Below are 15,936 nucleotides of genomic sequence, written 5' to 3' on the forward strand. Positions count from 1 at the left end.
GTTTTCCTTGAAGGCAGAACACAGAGCCAGCACTGTGTAAGGGAACTGGGCAGAAAACCCTCTGCCTTCTGGCACAGCGGCCCCAAGCTTATTACCAGGGCGTGAGGGATTTACCGACTTCTGCTGAGCCCTGGGGGGGAGCCTGCCTAACAAGGTTGAGGCAGGAGCAAGGGAGGCCTAGGGACATCTCTCCGCTCATCTCCAGGGGTAGCTTTGTCACTGCGACAGGGCTTGAGACAGAGACCGTTTCCTTCCTGAGAGGACGGGAGTGTGTCAAACTACAGGCTGCAAATGAGGACGAGGTGGGGAGCAAGGGCATCAGGAGGGATGCTCTGAAGGTGTGTGCAGCACCACGTCTCTCGCTGCCTGCCCCTGCAGGGAACACAGGTGATGAACAAACCCTGGTTTGGGGTGCATCGTTTTGTTCTCTCTCAGGGAATCTTTCCAGAGGAGATATGGAGGGCCTTCACAAAACTCTTCTTGTCAGCTGAATGACTTTCAGCTCCAGTTGTGTGTTTCTCTGTCAGACGATGTTGGAAATCTTAGTTCATGGCACAAAGTAGCTTCTTTTCTATCTGTATAAGAAAGAAATGAACTTGGTTTTTTTTTGAGACCCTGTTAATATTTTGCATTCTGTGAGTCATTTATGGGGTAAATCTCCTGAGGTTTGGATCCAAAAAGTCTTTTGAGGTACTCACAGCATCTGACCAAATAGTTATTGTAGGGTGTATAATTAGGTGTTGACAAAAAGTACCAAATGATTCACTAATAAAATAAAGGAGAAGAAAATGCTCAGTGTAAAGTAGTTTTATTACATTATTTTGGTGAGAAGCTGTTAAAGAATCAGAAGGTGTTCAGAGAGGAGAAAAGTACAGTCTGTTCCTTTATCATAATAACTTTTATTGCCTAGGTATAGCTTTTCGCCCTGGTCAGTAAACATCCTGCTGCCTTGTGTTCAGAGAATTAGGGCTCGGTCACAGCAGCAAGTGCTTCTTTCCAAACACCTGATGCCAACCCATATAGGGGGATTGGAGACTGCTGCAGTGCTCTCCAGAGGTGCTGGGAATTTGACAGGATCAAAGGGAAGAAGATTCCTGTGGTGAAAGCAGAGCCCTAGGAGTCTGAGACTCTCCTGGCGGCTGCAGATTAGAGCAATGGTGAGTCGGCTCTAATGCTTGCTAGGAGCTACAGAGGCAGAATAAATGCAAAGACAGCATGGAGCCTCTTACAGTGCAAGATAGTCAGGCTCGAGGGTCCAGGTCCAGGCTCTCGCTCTTTTCAGAGCAGCCTGCTCCAGGCTTGTCTGAGAGCCCCATTCATCGCTGTGCTTGGTAACAAGATGGCAAAGCAATTGGATATGTCTGCTCTGAGCAGGGCCTTTTGGAGACTGGAAATAACCAGCTGTGCCCCAGCATAGGATCTGTGCTCCTCGATATGGAAATGCGACGGGGCTAATTCTGAGGTTTCCTTTCTTGTGATGACTGTATAAATAGCTAAAACAAGCCCAGGGGGTTTCCTGGAAGTCCACAGGGAAGTATAACCTCAAAAGCACTGTTGTCAAAGAAAGATGTCAGCGAGTGCAGCGTGTGCAGGGATGGGACGGACTGAGGGTCAGTGCCCCACTGTGAGTGTCTGACAGTGTCAGTCCTCCCCCAGCTGCTGGGAAAGGCAGCTACTGCTCGGCCTTTCCACTGTAGGGCTGTGATGGGAAGTAGGTGAGTCATCACATATGCACTGAAGACAGCAGATCTCAGCCGAGGTGTACAGCCAAAAAGAGTAACCTGATGGCAGAGTGCACCTATGCTATGAAATTTAGACTGCAGAAGTATTTCTTGTGGACCACTGCAAAGACCATTTCAACCTGTTTGGGCTTCACACCAAAAAAAAAAAAAAAAAAGAAGACTGACCTGTTTGCTAGGGTGAATGACCCTCCCTGGCATCATTGCTAGGAGGGTTTGCTTCTGGGGAGGACTGAAATCATCACTGACTTCCCATTAGGGAGATGTCTGCTTCCAGGCCCTATACAATCTTTTCTGGTTTTCATTTAATGCCACTCTTTGGCCATCCTTTTCAAGCCCTTTTATGTGGTTCCTCACAGACATTTCCCTGCACTGTCTCAGATGAATCACTGGGCTGAGGATACCTGCTGGAGCGGGGATTGCTCTGGGTCTGCTGGTGACACCAAGTGCAACAGGAGAGATGAATCAGTTCTGCACGTACATCACAACCCCTAACTCCTCCCATTCAGTACATGCTCAGTCAGGCCAATGTAGAGACCTCGCTCAAAAGCCTCATTTGAAAACTGCACTGTGGCAGCTCTGGCCCATCAGAGCTGACCCATACTTATGTGCTCTCATCCCAGATTTGATCCCACCCAGCAAGAGTACTCCTGGTCCAAGACACTGTGCAGTGGCTCAGTTTCATGGCTGTGTAGCTAGGGATTAAATATAGCCATTTAATCTCTTTAGCCCATAATTCCCATCTATCAAAGAGAAGCAATACATCTTGCTTTGTCTTTCCAGTCTTTTTAGCTCTGCAGAGCAAGACTTTGTCCTGCATCGTGTTCGTACAGCTCCCAGCACTAGGGATGGCTGGTGTTGCTGCAGCACAACTACACGTGGTGATACTGTACCTTAATGCCCTGGAAGCTGTCTTCCCAGCCTCCAGGAGCCCCTGAGTTGGCTGAAATAGCAGGTTTGTCTTTCTGCCTCTGAACTGAAGGCATTCACTTGTGCCTCCACCAGTATATCTTCATTAAGCTTTGCAGACGCTGCTGTGCCGTGACGCCAGCTGCATTCCTGAAACAAGCTGGTGTTAGAGCATGTGAATCACTCTGTATTTAGTTCCTGCTTGTGCTTGAAGATCTTTTGTATCCGTATATGTGATGGGTTTCACTCTAACGATTGGCAGGATTAAACTCCCCTCAAAGCACTGTCTGAGCATAGTGACCAAGAGGAAGAACCTCAGACAAGTAGCGATCTATTTATATCCCATGAAAGATGGACTCAGCGCATTAGAATACTCAAGCCCTTGGCACTTCCAGCTCCTTTCAGTTCCTCCAGCTCCTGTCTTACCGCTGTCTCAGCACTGAAGAATCAGCTGGTTTTCTTGGAAGCTCTGGAGAACCTCTGCTAAAGCAGGAGCGAGCAGCCAGGGATAGGGAATGCTCTGCTTCAGCGAGTCCCCTAAAATCTGTTCGCTTGATGATATGCAGCAGCAAAGGGATCAGGTGTGACATAGGACTATTGCTCTCCACTCAGAGAGCCTGTCTCCACACTGTCAAAGGGGCTCCCTTTCTCACCGCTCTGCCCTCTCCCAGAGATGGGTTAATACTGCATCTGCCACAGCTGTACCAGCCACAACAGTCCAGGGTGTAAAAAGTGTGTCCTGTGTACCAGCCACCACAGCTGTCTTCCCCTGTCCCCCAAAGAGCTGTGAGAATCACCATCCCTTTCTACAGTCTCCAAGATCTCCCAGTCTGCAACACTTCCAGCTCCAGCAAGGAGGGTAGTGCTGTTAACCTCACTGCACACAGGGGAGCAGAAGTTCAGGGACAGAGCTGGGTGCTGAGTGCATTTCCTCAGATCACCCTGGGAGGCCCTAGCCCTGCTCTACCCTTCTGGCAAGGATGGGAGGACAGGCAGGTCCCAGGAGCTCCCGTGTGGCTCTGATTTCCTTTTTGCTGAAGGTCCTGCAGGGGAGGAAATCTGGTGGGGTCCAGTCCAGCACCTGCAGTAGTCCCCGCTGAGAGCTGTCTCTGCCCTTTATGCTCTCTCCTGATAGCGTGGAGAACTGATGGTCCTGGGACAACCTGGTGGCTCAGGCTGGCATGACATTTTCCTTCCACGCAGTAGAGTGAAGGGGCAAGAAGAGCCTCTCTCCCAACTGCTTGTCCCCATGCACTGCTGAGTTGCCTGACTGGAGCCCACCCTGCGGGACTCAGCAGAGCCAACAGGACAGAGCCGGGGAGGAGCAGGATCATGCCACAGCAAAGCTTCTGCTGGTGCAGGAACAGTCTTCCCCAGCAGCAGTCAGGTGGGGATTGGGAGCCCTCAGCCCTGCTGGGGAACAGGCAGCAGCCGCGTGTGCTCTGCTCCAGGAGGAGAGGACAGCCCTGGGCCTGCCCCTGGTGCTCGGTCGTGCCAGCACCAGCAGCTCCCCTCCCCATGTACATCCCCTGCAGCCTTTGCCTGTTGCGGTTTGGCTCAGCCCAGCTGAGTCCTGCTGCAAGTGAGCATGGCAGGGCTTGGATTTCTTCACTGGTGCCCCTGCAGTTCCCAGTGACAAGGGATCCACACTCCCCATTCTCAGATGTCATCCTCAGATGCCCCCACCTGTAGGGAAAGGGGTCGCCGACTCAGAATGAAGACAACAGCCCGTGATCCATTGAGTATGATGCCCCACAAAGAGCCACGTTCAGCACATACCAGCGGCAACTTAACCTGCACTCAGCTGGGAAATCCACCTCCGTGTGGGTTCATGCTCAGTCCACTGCCCATGAATACCTCTTGAAGATCTCCTATTCCTCTCAGAAGTGGTGGCTACAAAATATTTATCTTTACTCCCTAGTGATGGATTCTCATCAAAATGACACTTGCCCCCATGCAGGATCATACTTTACATCTCTAACTTGCTCGTGATTATGTGAGCCACAAACCAGCTTGGCTAGAAAGAGAGGAGACTTTCTGGAAAAGGTTGAAGAATTTCTTTTCCATTGAGAAAAGTGCCTCTTTTTCCTGACAGCATCTCCTGCCCTTTTTGACCCTTCTAATGCTGTCGCTAATGATGATGTAGCGTGTAGGAAAGCTGCTGCAGACAGTTTATTCAGTGGAGAGAGGCCGATAGAAATGGGTTTAACAGCCTGACTCTACAGGGATGCAAAACCTCCCCCTGCACAGTAGGTAGGACAAAGGAAAACTTTCTGAAAGAGTTTTAGAAGCAGGGTTTGTCAGGGATGTTACAGGAGTAAAATATACTAGGAAAGAAAACATTTTTAGTGTTTGTCGCTGTGGAATGAATAATGTATGTGTGGGGTAAACTCGTACGAGGAACCCTTTTATGATCCCTGTCACTCGTAGTACACAGCTATGTTTTACAATGATGTCTCTGGTGATGTGGGTAAATCCTCTAGACTGGGAGGAGGACAGAAGTGCCAGCATTGTATGTTTGACTCAACCACAATTACAGGCATTTTATATCTAACATACATACCACCGTGCTTCTAGGTCCCTTGGGAAAATCCCAGCAAAAAAACCTTCACTTTAAGAGATTATGTGTGTGTGTGTGTTTGTGTGTGTGTGCGCGCTCACGTATGGAGGCTGCACGGCTGTTTGCTGTTGCTGCCCAGAGATGGGTGGCATCTCAAAGACAGGCGTTTCAAAGAAGTGACTTCGGTTTTGTCAGTGACCAACAACTCTCAGCATCACCATTTGAAACATAAACTTTATTGCAACAAAGAATTAAAAATAGTACATCTGAGAGAGTTGCAGGGTGCATGTCATTAAAGAACTAGTCAGAAATCACAACTCAAGCACATCGTGTACAATTGGAACAGAAAGTTTTATTAAAACAACTTGAAATCAAACTCAAATTTTCCTTGTTTAATTTCACCATTGTTGTGGATCGTGTATTTACAGTCTTCGCCTTTTATGGTGAAGGTTCTGCTCAGGGTTGGGGACTAGGAAGAAGGCAGGGATGGATGAGGAGGAAAGGTGGGTTTCAAAAGCTAACAGGATGTGAACGTTTTCCAGAAGAAGTTTTTGCAGCCCGCTTTGCGTTCCCGGGGTGCCAAAGCAGGGTTTGAGTTCGCCGAACGTTCCAGCTCCAGTCTCACTTCATCCTGCTCAGCCCCTCGGGACAAGTCCTCAGACTCCAGGGCTTCATTTTCTGTCTGGCTTGGTTCTGAGAGCAGTTCTGCCAAAAAGTACTTGGCCAGTTCCTTCGGGAAAAGAGAAAGAAAGAGGGAGAGGAAGAGAGAGAGCACAGTTAGCCTCTGACTTTAGGGAACTCAGTGCTGCATCCCTCTAAAACACCTTTGCACCAAGATTAGAGACACACATAGCTCTTAAAGAAGAGGGAAGCCACATCTTTCCAAACATAGTCCAGACCGACAGCTGTTATGAAGCTGCTGTGCCTGCAAAATAAGCCATAAATGATCACCAAGCACCTCCACCATGCGCTGCCATCTACCTGGCTTCCCAAAGAAACCAACACCCTGGCCGTGGCAGGGAAATAACTCACCCGTACACCACCCTGCCTCCTCTTCCTTGCCCACTGGTCCTGCTCGCTGTGCTGTGCTCAACAAGGATGCCGTGAGGCTGAACCTTGCTGCTACTGCGACACGGGGCAGGTCTTTGGGAAAGGTATTCAGTGGGGAAGCGAGTGCAGGTCCCTGTGCTCACAGGGCAGGCTGAGCCGGGGGTACCCTCTCCCTGGGGGATCTTTTTCCTTTTTTCCCTCCAAGCCCTGGCTGCCCCCTTGCCATGGCCCAAGACCCTCCCCACCTCCCCTGAGCAGCTGCCCCAGTTCAGCACCGTGGAGGATCCCCTGGATATCCACCAGGCTCTGCCCCCCACCCCGGCCCCGGCTGCTCCTTGGTCCCTCCAGCATAGGGCTGGGTGGGGGGGTCCCTTCCTGCCCCCAGCCCGTCCAGTTCGGCACCCTGCCCGGCAGCTCGGCACCGGCTCAGCCGCGGCGGGAAGCAGCGTCTGCAGCGGGGAGCAGGGGGGTCCGCAGCGGGGGTGCCGGGGGTCTCCGGCGGGGTGCCCGGGAGCTGCCGGGCTGGGGCTGCCTGCAGCCCGCCCCGTCGCGGGGCTCTCACCTGCTTCCCGGCCGCGGCAGCCAGGGACTTCTGCAGGAACTGCCGGAGCCGGGGGTCCGAGGGGGCGGCCGAGACGGTGCCGAGGGCCAGGGCGAGGGAGAGCAGGGCCAGGGCGCACTGGAGGCGGCACGACAGCATCTCGCCGGCGGGTCGGGCGCGGAGAGGCGGCGGCGGGGAGGCGCTGGCGGCTCCGCGGCGGCTCCGGCTCCGGCTCCGGCGTTGGGGATCTCCGGGCCGCCCGGCCGCCTTTATAAACCCTTCTCCTGACGTCAAGGCGGGGGCGCCCCCCTCGCCCCGCGCCGCCGGGGGGTGGGTCCCTGCCCGGGGGCCGGGGGCCGGGGATGCTCCGCTCAGCCGAGGGGCCGGCCCGGCGCCCACCGTGCCACCCGGGAGCCCCCCGGAGGGTTTTCTCTTTGAACTGCCGCCCCCGCGGTGAGGGGGCTGGTCCCCCCCCGTCCCCGACACTGCTTGCCCCCCCCCGCCTCTCCCCAACCACAAGCGGTGTGGGGGGAGCCCTGGCTGTGTGCAGCCCTCGCCAGGGGTCTGACCTCCCTCCTTCCCGGAGGGCTGGGTCCCAAGGGGCTCTGGTGCCAAAGCCTCGAGCTCTGGCTGGGCTGCCCACCGCATCGGGTAAGAAATGTCTGCAGAGCCCAGGAAACTGCAAACGGCCCCCAAAGGTCCTCTTGAGGGGGGATTGGCCCCCGGGTCTAGCAGGGAGTGAGGGAAGTTGAGCTGCCCCCGATTCGTTCTGCCTCTTGGGCCCCTGCAGGGCTCTCGGGCACCAGCCCTTGCCCAGACCACCCAGGCCGGCTCTGCCACTGCCATCGGGGCAGCTGCACTCCCAGCCCACAGCCTGCCTGGAGTGTGTCTGGCTCCGCGAGATCTTTGCAGCTCGGGAAGGCAATGCCAAACAGGTGCCTCCATCAGGCTTGCAGGCTCCCAGCTGAGTCTGCAGGGCACATGTCCCCCCATCCCCCCGGAGGCCCTGTGGCCATTAGATTTGGGGATGTGTCAGGTCTGATGGGATGATAAAAATCCCTCAGGCTTCCAGCCTGTCCCCATAGGTCAGCTGATGCCCCACTGGGGAAACAGGCTGCAAGGCCCTGTCACGCTGAAGGCTGTGCCTCTCCAGCCATCTCCCACCCATCTAGGCAGGTGGCAGGGGCAGAGCAGGCTGTGCAGGAAAGGGTCTTCACCACCATCCGGACAAGGTGGTATCAGAGGTTTTCTCTCCTCCTAGATTCCAGCGGGGGAAAGTCAAAAGCTTGTGGGGTCAGTACAGCACAGGCAAGGACCCAAGTACAGTGCAAGGCTCTCCAGAAATCTCCAAAATGACATTTTCATTTCATATTCAATTAACCAATCCCCCCACTCCCAACTGCCCCAGACCCTAGTGCTGCTGACTGGATTTGCTGAGGTTGGGCTCATGAAGCATGTATCAAGATATTCCTGCTCTGCTTCAGAGTCCAGCTAGAGCAATTGGTGGTGGCCACTGGCTAGGAGACTAGACAGACCTTTGGGCACCACCCTCCAAAGATCATGCCTCTCTTTCCTCTACACAGGTGTCTGCAACTTTCCACGGTTACCCAGGAAGCCTTGTGCGGCTAGTTGACTTAGGCAGCTTTCACAGCCAGCCTTCCTCACAGCCTCACCAGCTGCCTGACCTGAGCAGGACCAAGCCCCGCACTCCTGGGACTCACTGGTCTCACTCTGGGAGGAGGTGGTAGAGAGGAGTCAGCCCTTGCTCAGTGTTCAGGCACATTCCCTTGTTTCAGGCCCCTGACACAGGACAGAGGCTCCTGCCAAGGCCAACAGGAATGATTTGGATCCAAGAAGGGCAGACTGCTCCAAAAGTCCTGACTCCCAGCCCCTGCCCTCTCCACTGTGTCCCTGTGCTAGCAGCTGGACCAGTATCTCCTTCCTTCTGCAGCCAAAGGAGCAGGAGCCCTCCTGGGCATGCCAAATGGCCATGGGCAGCAGATGCCAGGGCAGCTAACCTACCCTGGCCTTCTTGTCTCCCTTGCTATGCCAAAGTCCTGCAGTGCCAGGTTGGCCACTGCTGCCTTCAAGAGGGATTTTCTAGGGCTGGTTTTGCCCAGCAGCAGCAGTAATTTCCCTGCTCCTCCTAGCTGTGCCAGTAGCAGCAAGCTGGGCTCCTCCAATTTGCCTGCATTGGAAAAGGCTTGGGTTTGTAGCCCCCATGCCTTCACCCTTGGCACAGCACAATTCAGCTGTGCCCACATTGCAATGCCTGTTTGGGCCCGTTTTGCAAAAGCTCCAGCTCCCAGACAGCTGCTCCCGTATCCCATGGCAGAGCAGCCCACTCAGGTGCCATATCGAAGAGGAGCAGAGATGGAAATGGGGAACAGCACTGGGTTATTTCAAACTCCCAGTGGCTGATGAAAGCCATTACCAATTGTCCCCTGCTATTTCATACACCAGGTGACTTGCCAGCCCTGCACTCTTTTGCCTTTCAGCTTGCCACCCCACAGGGAAGGGAGCATGAGGATCACCCATCACTCCTGGCTGGGGAGGAATGGTTACCAGCTCCTTAAGCTGCAGCAGTTCTACACTGATTTGCAGTAGGAATCAGTTCAGCGTTTGTTTTTCCCAGGATACAGCAAAGGGCTGGAGTACAGACTCAGACTGGTTCATGGGAGGGAAGGACAGCAGCACTCTGTTTCAGCACCAGCTGGGCTGTTCTGCAAATCAGTATGGTCCTAGAAGCCGCAGGAGTTGGCACAGTGCAGGAATGAACTCTTTGACAGCTTCCCCATCCTCTGTTTCCTTCCAGCTTTGTGTGGGGCCAGCTGGACTCAGAGATGTTGCAGGGGATTTTGCAGAGGTGTGGAGCTCAGCTTATCTGAGATGGGTGGGATCTGGGCTGGTCAGCAGGGTTGTTTCTAGGATGCTGATATGGTCGTACTGGTGTAAAATGGACGGGATCTCAGACTCAAGCTCTCAGAGGGCTTTGAGAGGCCATTCTTGATATCCTGCCCAAACCCAGACTGCTCTGTGCCCGTTACCTGCAGCACCTCTGTCTGCATGAGTTCAGCCCTGCAAAAGGCTTTCAGCCCAGGTCTGTTCCTTGATGGCCCTTGTCATCGCCCACCCCTTAGCTTGGATTTCAGCGTCCATCCATCCCAACCCTGCCCTGTCAATCTTTCCTGGCCATCTGGCAGTGCAAAGCACCTTGCCTGGAGAGCAGTAATGTCACACAGGGCTTTGGGCTAGGAGGAATGTCCCTGCAGCTGGAGAGATGTGTGGTCCCTACAGACTAGTCCCAGGCAAGTGCAAACCCTCAGACCCTTTGGGGGTGCCTGATTTTGATGGTGTCCCTGGCTACTGTTGCCCTTCCAGTCACATGAGGACAGGGTTGAAAGTCCAGGTTGGCTGTGACTCTGCCAGGCTGTGCTTCACTGGAGCTGAGCGGCTGTGCCCCTGCTCCCACCTCTGCCTAGGAGAGGCTGGAGGAATTGTGCTGATGCCTTCTAGCAATAGGAAAAATATAAATGCAAGGCAATGTCCTAGATTTGGCTCACTGAACTTCAGACATTTAACTGCGGAAAGCAAAGGTACATTTGTTTGCTGCTCTCTGGTCCTGTACCCCGTCAGCCTCGGGAAGGCTCGTTTTCCCCTCCTGGGATTAGCCTGAGATTGTGCAGCTGGTGGAGGCAGGACCAGAGCCAGGGTCTGGTGGAAAAGTTCTTTAGAGATGTCTTGACCTGTTCTAAAGGAAAGAAGCTTAGTTCCTGTTAGATCTAAGCATCATTCCTGGATAAAATGTTGAGACAAACAAAATTCTTGGTGCCTTCAGGTAGAATTTGAGAGAATCACCCTGGTATTCTCCAGTTGAAAAATGTTGGCATTTCATTTCAAAAAAGACCTAAAGGAAAAATACAATTTAATTGAAGATGTAAAACATGCACTTTGGATTAGAAAACTGTCTTGTGCTGATCTGAGGAAAACAAGCAGTGGGAGAAAGGAGAAAGAAAGTCCATCTACCCCATACCTCTTCAGACTTTCTCCCAACATGGACTCCTTGGGAAGGGGTATAGCCAGAGTACAAGACCTCTCTGCGACTCCAGCCCAGCCAGTGAGGGGTGAGGAAGGTGCAGATGCATTTACCAACCCCATTCCCCCAGGTCCTCTTTGGTACCAGCATGTTCTGGATTTTTTTCAGTTCATTCTCCAGCTGGATAAATCCATCATCCCCTCAGCTGCAGTGACGACGACTGTGTTCCTTTCTTTCTGCCACAGCGCTGTGGGGCATGAGGCTTTGCAAACAATTGAGTTGCATTGAATTCCTTACACCCAGGTTCCCAGCTCATTCCACAAACCCAGAGGAGGCCGGCAGTCCATGGGACTGAGCGTGCAGCCTGCACATGCAGCACTGCGCTGGCAAAGCATGCCCTCTGCTGTCACAGCGGCCACAAGACTGGCTCTCTTTGCACCTCATCTCCCAAGCTATCACCTACAAAATGCTCTCTAGACTCTCTCAGCTACATATCACTGCCTTGCCAGCAGTGAAAAAAGTTTTTTTTATGCTGCAGCACTCAGCTACCTTGTAGTGCTGAGCTGCACTCTGAGAGCTGGGGCCATGAAATCCCTCACCTGCGGGAAAACCCTGTCTCTGGAAGCGCAGCCTGCTCTGAAGGGTGGCGAGGAAACCCACCAAAGCCCCACATCTCTTGCAGCTTGCTGCAAGCACAACAGAGCAGCTTCCTGCTTGCAGAGGGCTGGTGCTGCCCCAGGAGATACAGATGAGCATAGGAAGTGCAATTGGTCATGCCTGAATGATAATGAGAAACAAGAGCGAAACAAGGGAGAGAAACTCCTGCTGACTGACACTGTGTCTCCCTGGGATGGGCCATGCAGCAAACAGCAGTTTTGGGAAAGCAAGAGGAACTACAACAGTCCTTTTCAGGATGCCAGGAACAGACCCAGCTCTGTAGCATGCAACAGGCCCCCTTCTGCTTTCTGAACTGATGATCAACATATCCTGGTAAAGAAACTATCTTACAGCACATCGGCACATACTTTCCCATGGGAAAAAGAGGGTCTTCGACAAATATCATCAAAATAAAATGCCCTTGTGTCTGTGTGTGTGTATATGTTGAGATCACATCGCCTCATTGCTTGGCTGTGCACATCATTTACAACAAAGGTATTCTGGTCCATCTCTTGGCCATAGTGTGCCATGTCCTCTCTGACCACATGCACTGGCTGCGATTCCCTTGTGTGGGTTGCAAGTGTGACATAGAGCTCACAGCTTTTAGCCTAGGGAAGGGCCAGACTCACCCCAAAAGTTGGTGTGTCTGTGTTTGGGATTTGAGGGGATGTTTTGTGCTGAGAGTTTTCTGGATAAAGTGCTGTTTTGCTAGTACAACTTGACACAAATCCAAAAGTATTAGAGTTTCCTTAATTACAGTCTCCCAGCTTTTCTAGTCCATGTAGCAAAGTGGCTGGAAAGGAGGGGAGCCACATTGCATAGGTTCACACCTGAGGGATTCTGCTACCTAATATCTCCTAGGTGTATGTCCAAGAGTCCAAGCTGTGATCAGGATTTCATTTGCTGCTTGCTAAAATTTATTCCTGGACTCAGCCTCCTAGGATGCAGCCAAGGCATCTGGTCAAGCCACCTTGAAGTCAGACATGGGAAAGATGAGCACATCCATGTGCAGAATTGAAGGTGAGCAAGATGAACTAGGAAAGTACCAGTGTATTTATCTGTTTGCACAACTACTAGCAGCCATGAATGGGGCAGTTTCAGGGGCTGTATGAAGAGATGCGGGCCCATGCTATAAGGAGTTACAAGCATAAGGCAAGATGTGATGGATGCAGATAGGCACGCACACAAAATTATGAAATAATACAGGGGTCCATTTTCTCTCTCCTTCTCAACTCTCCTCTGTAAACACCAGCTCCACAGCAAGTGCTCGGGGTGCCCTCCAGCTGTGACATTGGGCTCTGTACAGCAAGGCCAGGACGGGAGACTCCAGGTGAGTCCCTGCACACCTGGGTCCAACTCCCTAAAATAGCCAGTGTGCATCCCAGCCAGAGAGGAGCCGGCCCGCAGGAGCACAGCGGTCCTCAGGCTGCTCCCAGCCACCTCTTGCTGAAATCAGTCTTTCCCCACAGTGGATCCACGCTGGCGTACAGGCTGCATCTGGGGACCAGCTGCAGGGAAGCAGCTGTCTTCTGCCTGCAAACTTGCCTCCAGTTTGCAGGGGGTTTGGCCTCCCTTTCTTGGATCCCCAAGAGCAACGGATGTCACCAGTCAGGTTACAATTTTTTTTTCTGATTTCTTTATCTAAGCAGAGGCTAAAAATGCATCGCAAAGCACGGTCAGGAATGGAATTACATACATGCGTATTGGGTACTAACGGGGAAATGTGTAAAACAAAGCAGGCCCTGATATTTCCACAGCACAGGGGCTCCTCGCTGAAACTGCAGCCTCGCCTGCCCTCTCGTGGAAACCTAGCAGAATACAACGGCTCCTCCGCAGATGCTCCGCGGATCCCCCCGGCTCCCGCGCCCGCGGCGCTGCACCGCTCCGGCACTGTGGCCAGCGAGCCGGTGCCGAGTGCTGCGTGGCCCGGCCGGAGCTGAAATGCAAATGCTCCTCCAGCACTTCCACGGATTGCTGGTTATCGATGGCCTTCTAGAAACAAGGGCAGCGTGAACCAAGTTGTGCAAAACATGGGTAAATAGTCCCGCAAAGCTGCCAAAATAAATAAAGTGCAAACAGTGTCATTGAGTCCATCTATGCCACTGAGGGCAACTTTCACATCTTGGAAAGTCAGGGCTATGCACCTACAGTTCAACCTTCCTTATTTTAAATAGCGTAATTTTTGCTCAGGGGAAGTTTCTCAGCACGAAAGCTAGGCCGAGGAACTAGACGCTAAGTTGATAAGTGTAGCAAGAGCTGGGCCAGAGCGCTTCAAAGCATTGCTGCTGACACCCCAATGCCCTGCTCAGTCCCAGAAAAACTTGAATCCCATTTCTCTGCTGGACTTTCCAACAGCCTGTGCCAAGAAGTAAAATGGGGAAGGAGCTGGAAGCGAAGTGAGTTTTTTTCAGTGCAGAAGAAATCTGAAGAAAAGGAGAACTCCACCATATCCTCACCTTTTGGGCATGACTTTATATGGGAGGAGGTGGAGATGAGTACCAAAAAAGCTATTCAAACACATTCTGGGAAATTTCCTGGAAAGTGCCCTGTTTATCGGTTCAGTGGTGGTGTTTCTTCTTAGGCCTGGGAAGAGTGAAACCATGTATTTGGAGTCAGGTTTTCAAAGGGTGAGTAACCCTGCAGCACGGAGACCAGCAGTCCTGATCAGCTCACTATCTGCGGGCTCTGCAGCCGCAAAACGTTCATACCGCGGGCCAATGTCTGAACGCTCCCTCGCCTCTGTAAATACTGCGAGTGCTGAACAAAGCTCACCAGCAAGGCCTGGCTGTGCCAGATGACTGCAGACCTCTGCCCCGCGGATAGGAAGGGAAAGATTCCTATCGCGTCAGCAGAACTGCCAGGAAAAGCCGTGACATCATTGTTAGAGAGAAAAAAAAAACTGCCAGGAGAAGGAAACACAGCCATGATCCAGGAATATACAGTATTTGTTTTGCAAATGCAACTGAGCAAGCCAATGGGAAATGGAGGTCCCCAGTATGGAGCCTGCTTGTTGAAAGCTGGGGCGATCATCCCAACCTCAGCAACTTCCAAAAGTGATGATTTCAATAATCAGAGAGGTAGAGGGCCCAAAGACAGTGAGTTCCTGACAGAGAGGGGAGGAACCGAAACAAGTGTCCCAAATGACACATAAGCAGTCACAAGCACAGCCAGCCTTATTCAGCTAACGAACCTACAGGGCATGGCAAGGGGGAGAAAAGAAGACAGGAGGATTGTAAAGCAGGTTTTCCTGTTTCCACTGCTCATGCAGTGCCCTATTTGGGGGGATTTTCTCCAAATTTCTGTCTAACATTTATAAGCTGGTGAGGGCTCGTCCCTTGGTGCTACCTGGCCCTGCAGGTGAATCACGGCGGCCGCACTCCTCCGGTGCTATACGCTGGCTGTGCTCAGCCTGGGGGGATGAGAAATGCACTCCTGCCTGGGAAGGAGGCACAAGAAGGGAGGTTTTGTGGGTGAGAGGAGCTCACCCCTACCAAGAGCACCCGGCGGCAGGCTGCCCAGGTGGTGATCCTGGCCAGCCCTCCGGTCCGCCTTGCTCCCTGGAAAGGATGCTTGGCATGTGGGATGGGCCCAAACTGAGCAGTGATACAAGCAAGATGCTGTGTTTCCCTCACATGCAGGCTTGCTCCATGTCACCTTGTGCTCATCTATGTCCCACAGTGCATAAGAAAGCCCATCCTCCTCTTTCCCTTCACCATGGACCTGCTGGGTCCTCCCCTTCCCACTAATATTTCAAAGTCCACCAGCTGTGAACCACCCTTGAGCCCTGCACTAAAACGATCCATGAATTGACATTTAAGTAAAAATGAAATAAACCCCACCCAGCTCAGACCTCACCACTGCATTGACCCGTGGCCCCGCTCCACACCAGCTCTGGTTGCAGCCAGTCTGGCCGGTATAATTCGGAGGGAGGCCCTTTGGATGAGGCTCTTTGGCTTTGTGCAAACAGTGCGCCTTCACAAGCAAAGACATGCTGCGATGCTTGCACAGAGCAGGATACTTGCACGTGCTCCAGAGCATCCCCATTTCCTGGGGGCCTGATCACCCATTGGCTTCAGCTCCCAGGTCTGCACAGAGCCATGCAGATGAACTCAACTGCTTTCCCCCCATTAACGGGAGAGGGCCTGGGGATTTCATCGCAGCGCTCTCAACTCCCACGAGCCTGGACCTTCTCACCCCTGGCCAGAAGCCAGGATGTGATGGCTCGCAGCCCAGAGATGCGATCGACCAGCGAGTTCCTGGAGGGGGCCACAAACGCAGCACCACTGAACCCTTGCGCAACGTGGCTGAACTGCCAGCCCCATGCAGGGAGCCCCTGCGCAAACCGGTGCTGGAAAGCAGCAGCTCTGCCGGCTATGGCAGGCAGCTTTCCTCCTTGAGCAACTCTGGCAAGCACACCAGTTTCCAGGAAATATAAATAACTCTC

The 15,936-nt window shown here is 52.9% G+C and overlaps 1 protein-coding gene across 1 annotated transcript; it reads right to left on the reverse strand.

The window, feature by feature from the left end:
* Positions 1–5,424: 5,424 nt before the first annotated feature.
* Positions 5,425–7,026, reverse strand: SST (somatostatin). Its single transcript, XM_026093512.2, has 2 exons — positions 6,821–7,026; positions 5,425–5,938 (listed from the first exon to the last, which is right to left on the reverse strand). The coding sequence occupies exons 1-2, from the start codon at positions 6,956–6,958 to the stop codon at positions 5,726–5,728; spliced, it is 351 nt and encodes a 116-aa protein (XP_025949297.1). The 5' UTR covers positions 6,959–7,026; the 3' UTR covers positions 5,425–5,725.
* Between the last annotated feature and the right edge of the window lie 8,910 nt (positions 7,027–15,936).

Source organism: Dromaius novaehollandiae, chromosome 9 (assembly GCF_036370855.1).
Source record: "Dromaius novaehollandiae isolate bDroNov1 chromosome 9, bDroNov1.hap1, whole genome shotgun sequence".
Taxonomy (NCBI): Eukaryota; Metazoa; Chordata; class Aves; order Casuariiformes; family Dromaiidae; genus Dromaius; species Dromaius novaehollandiae.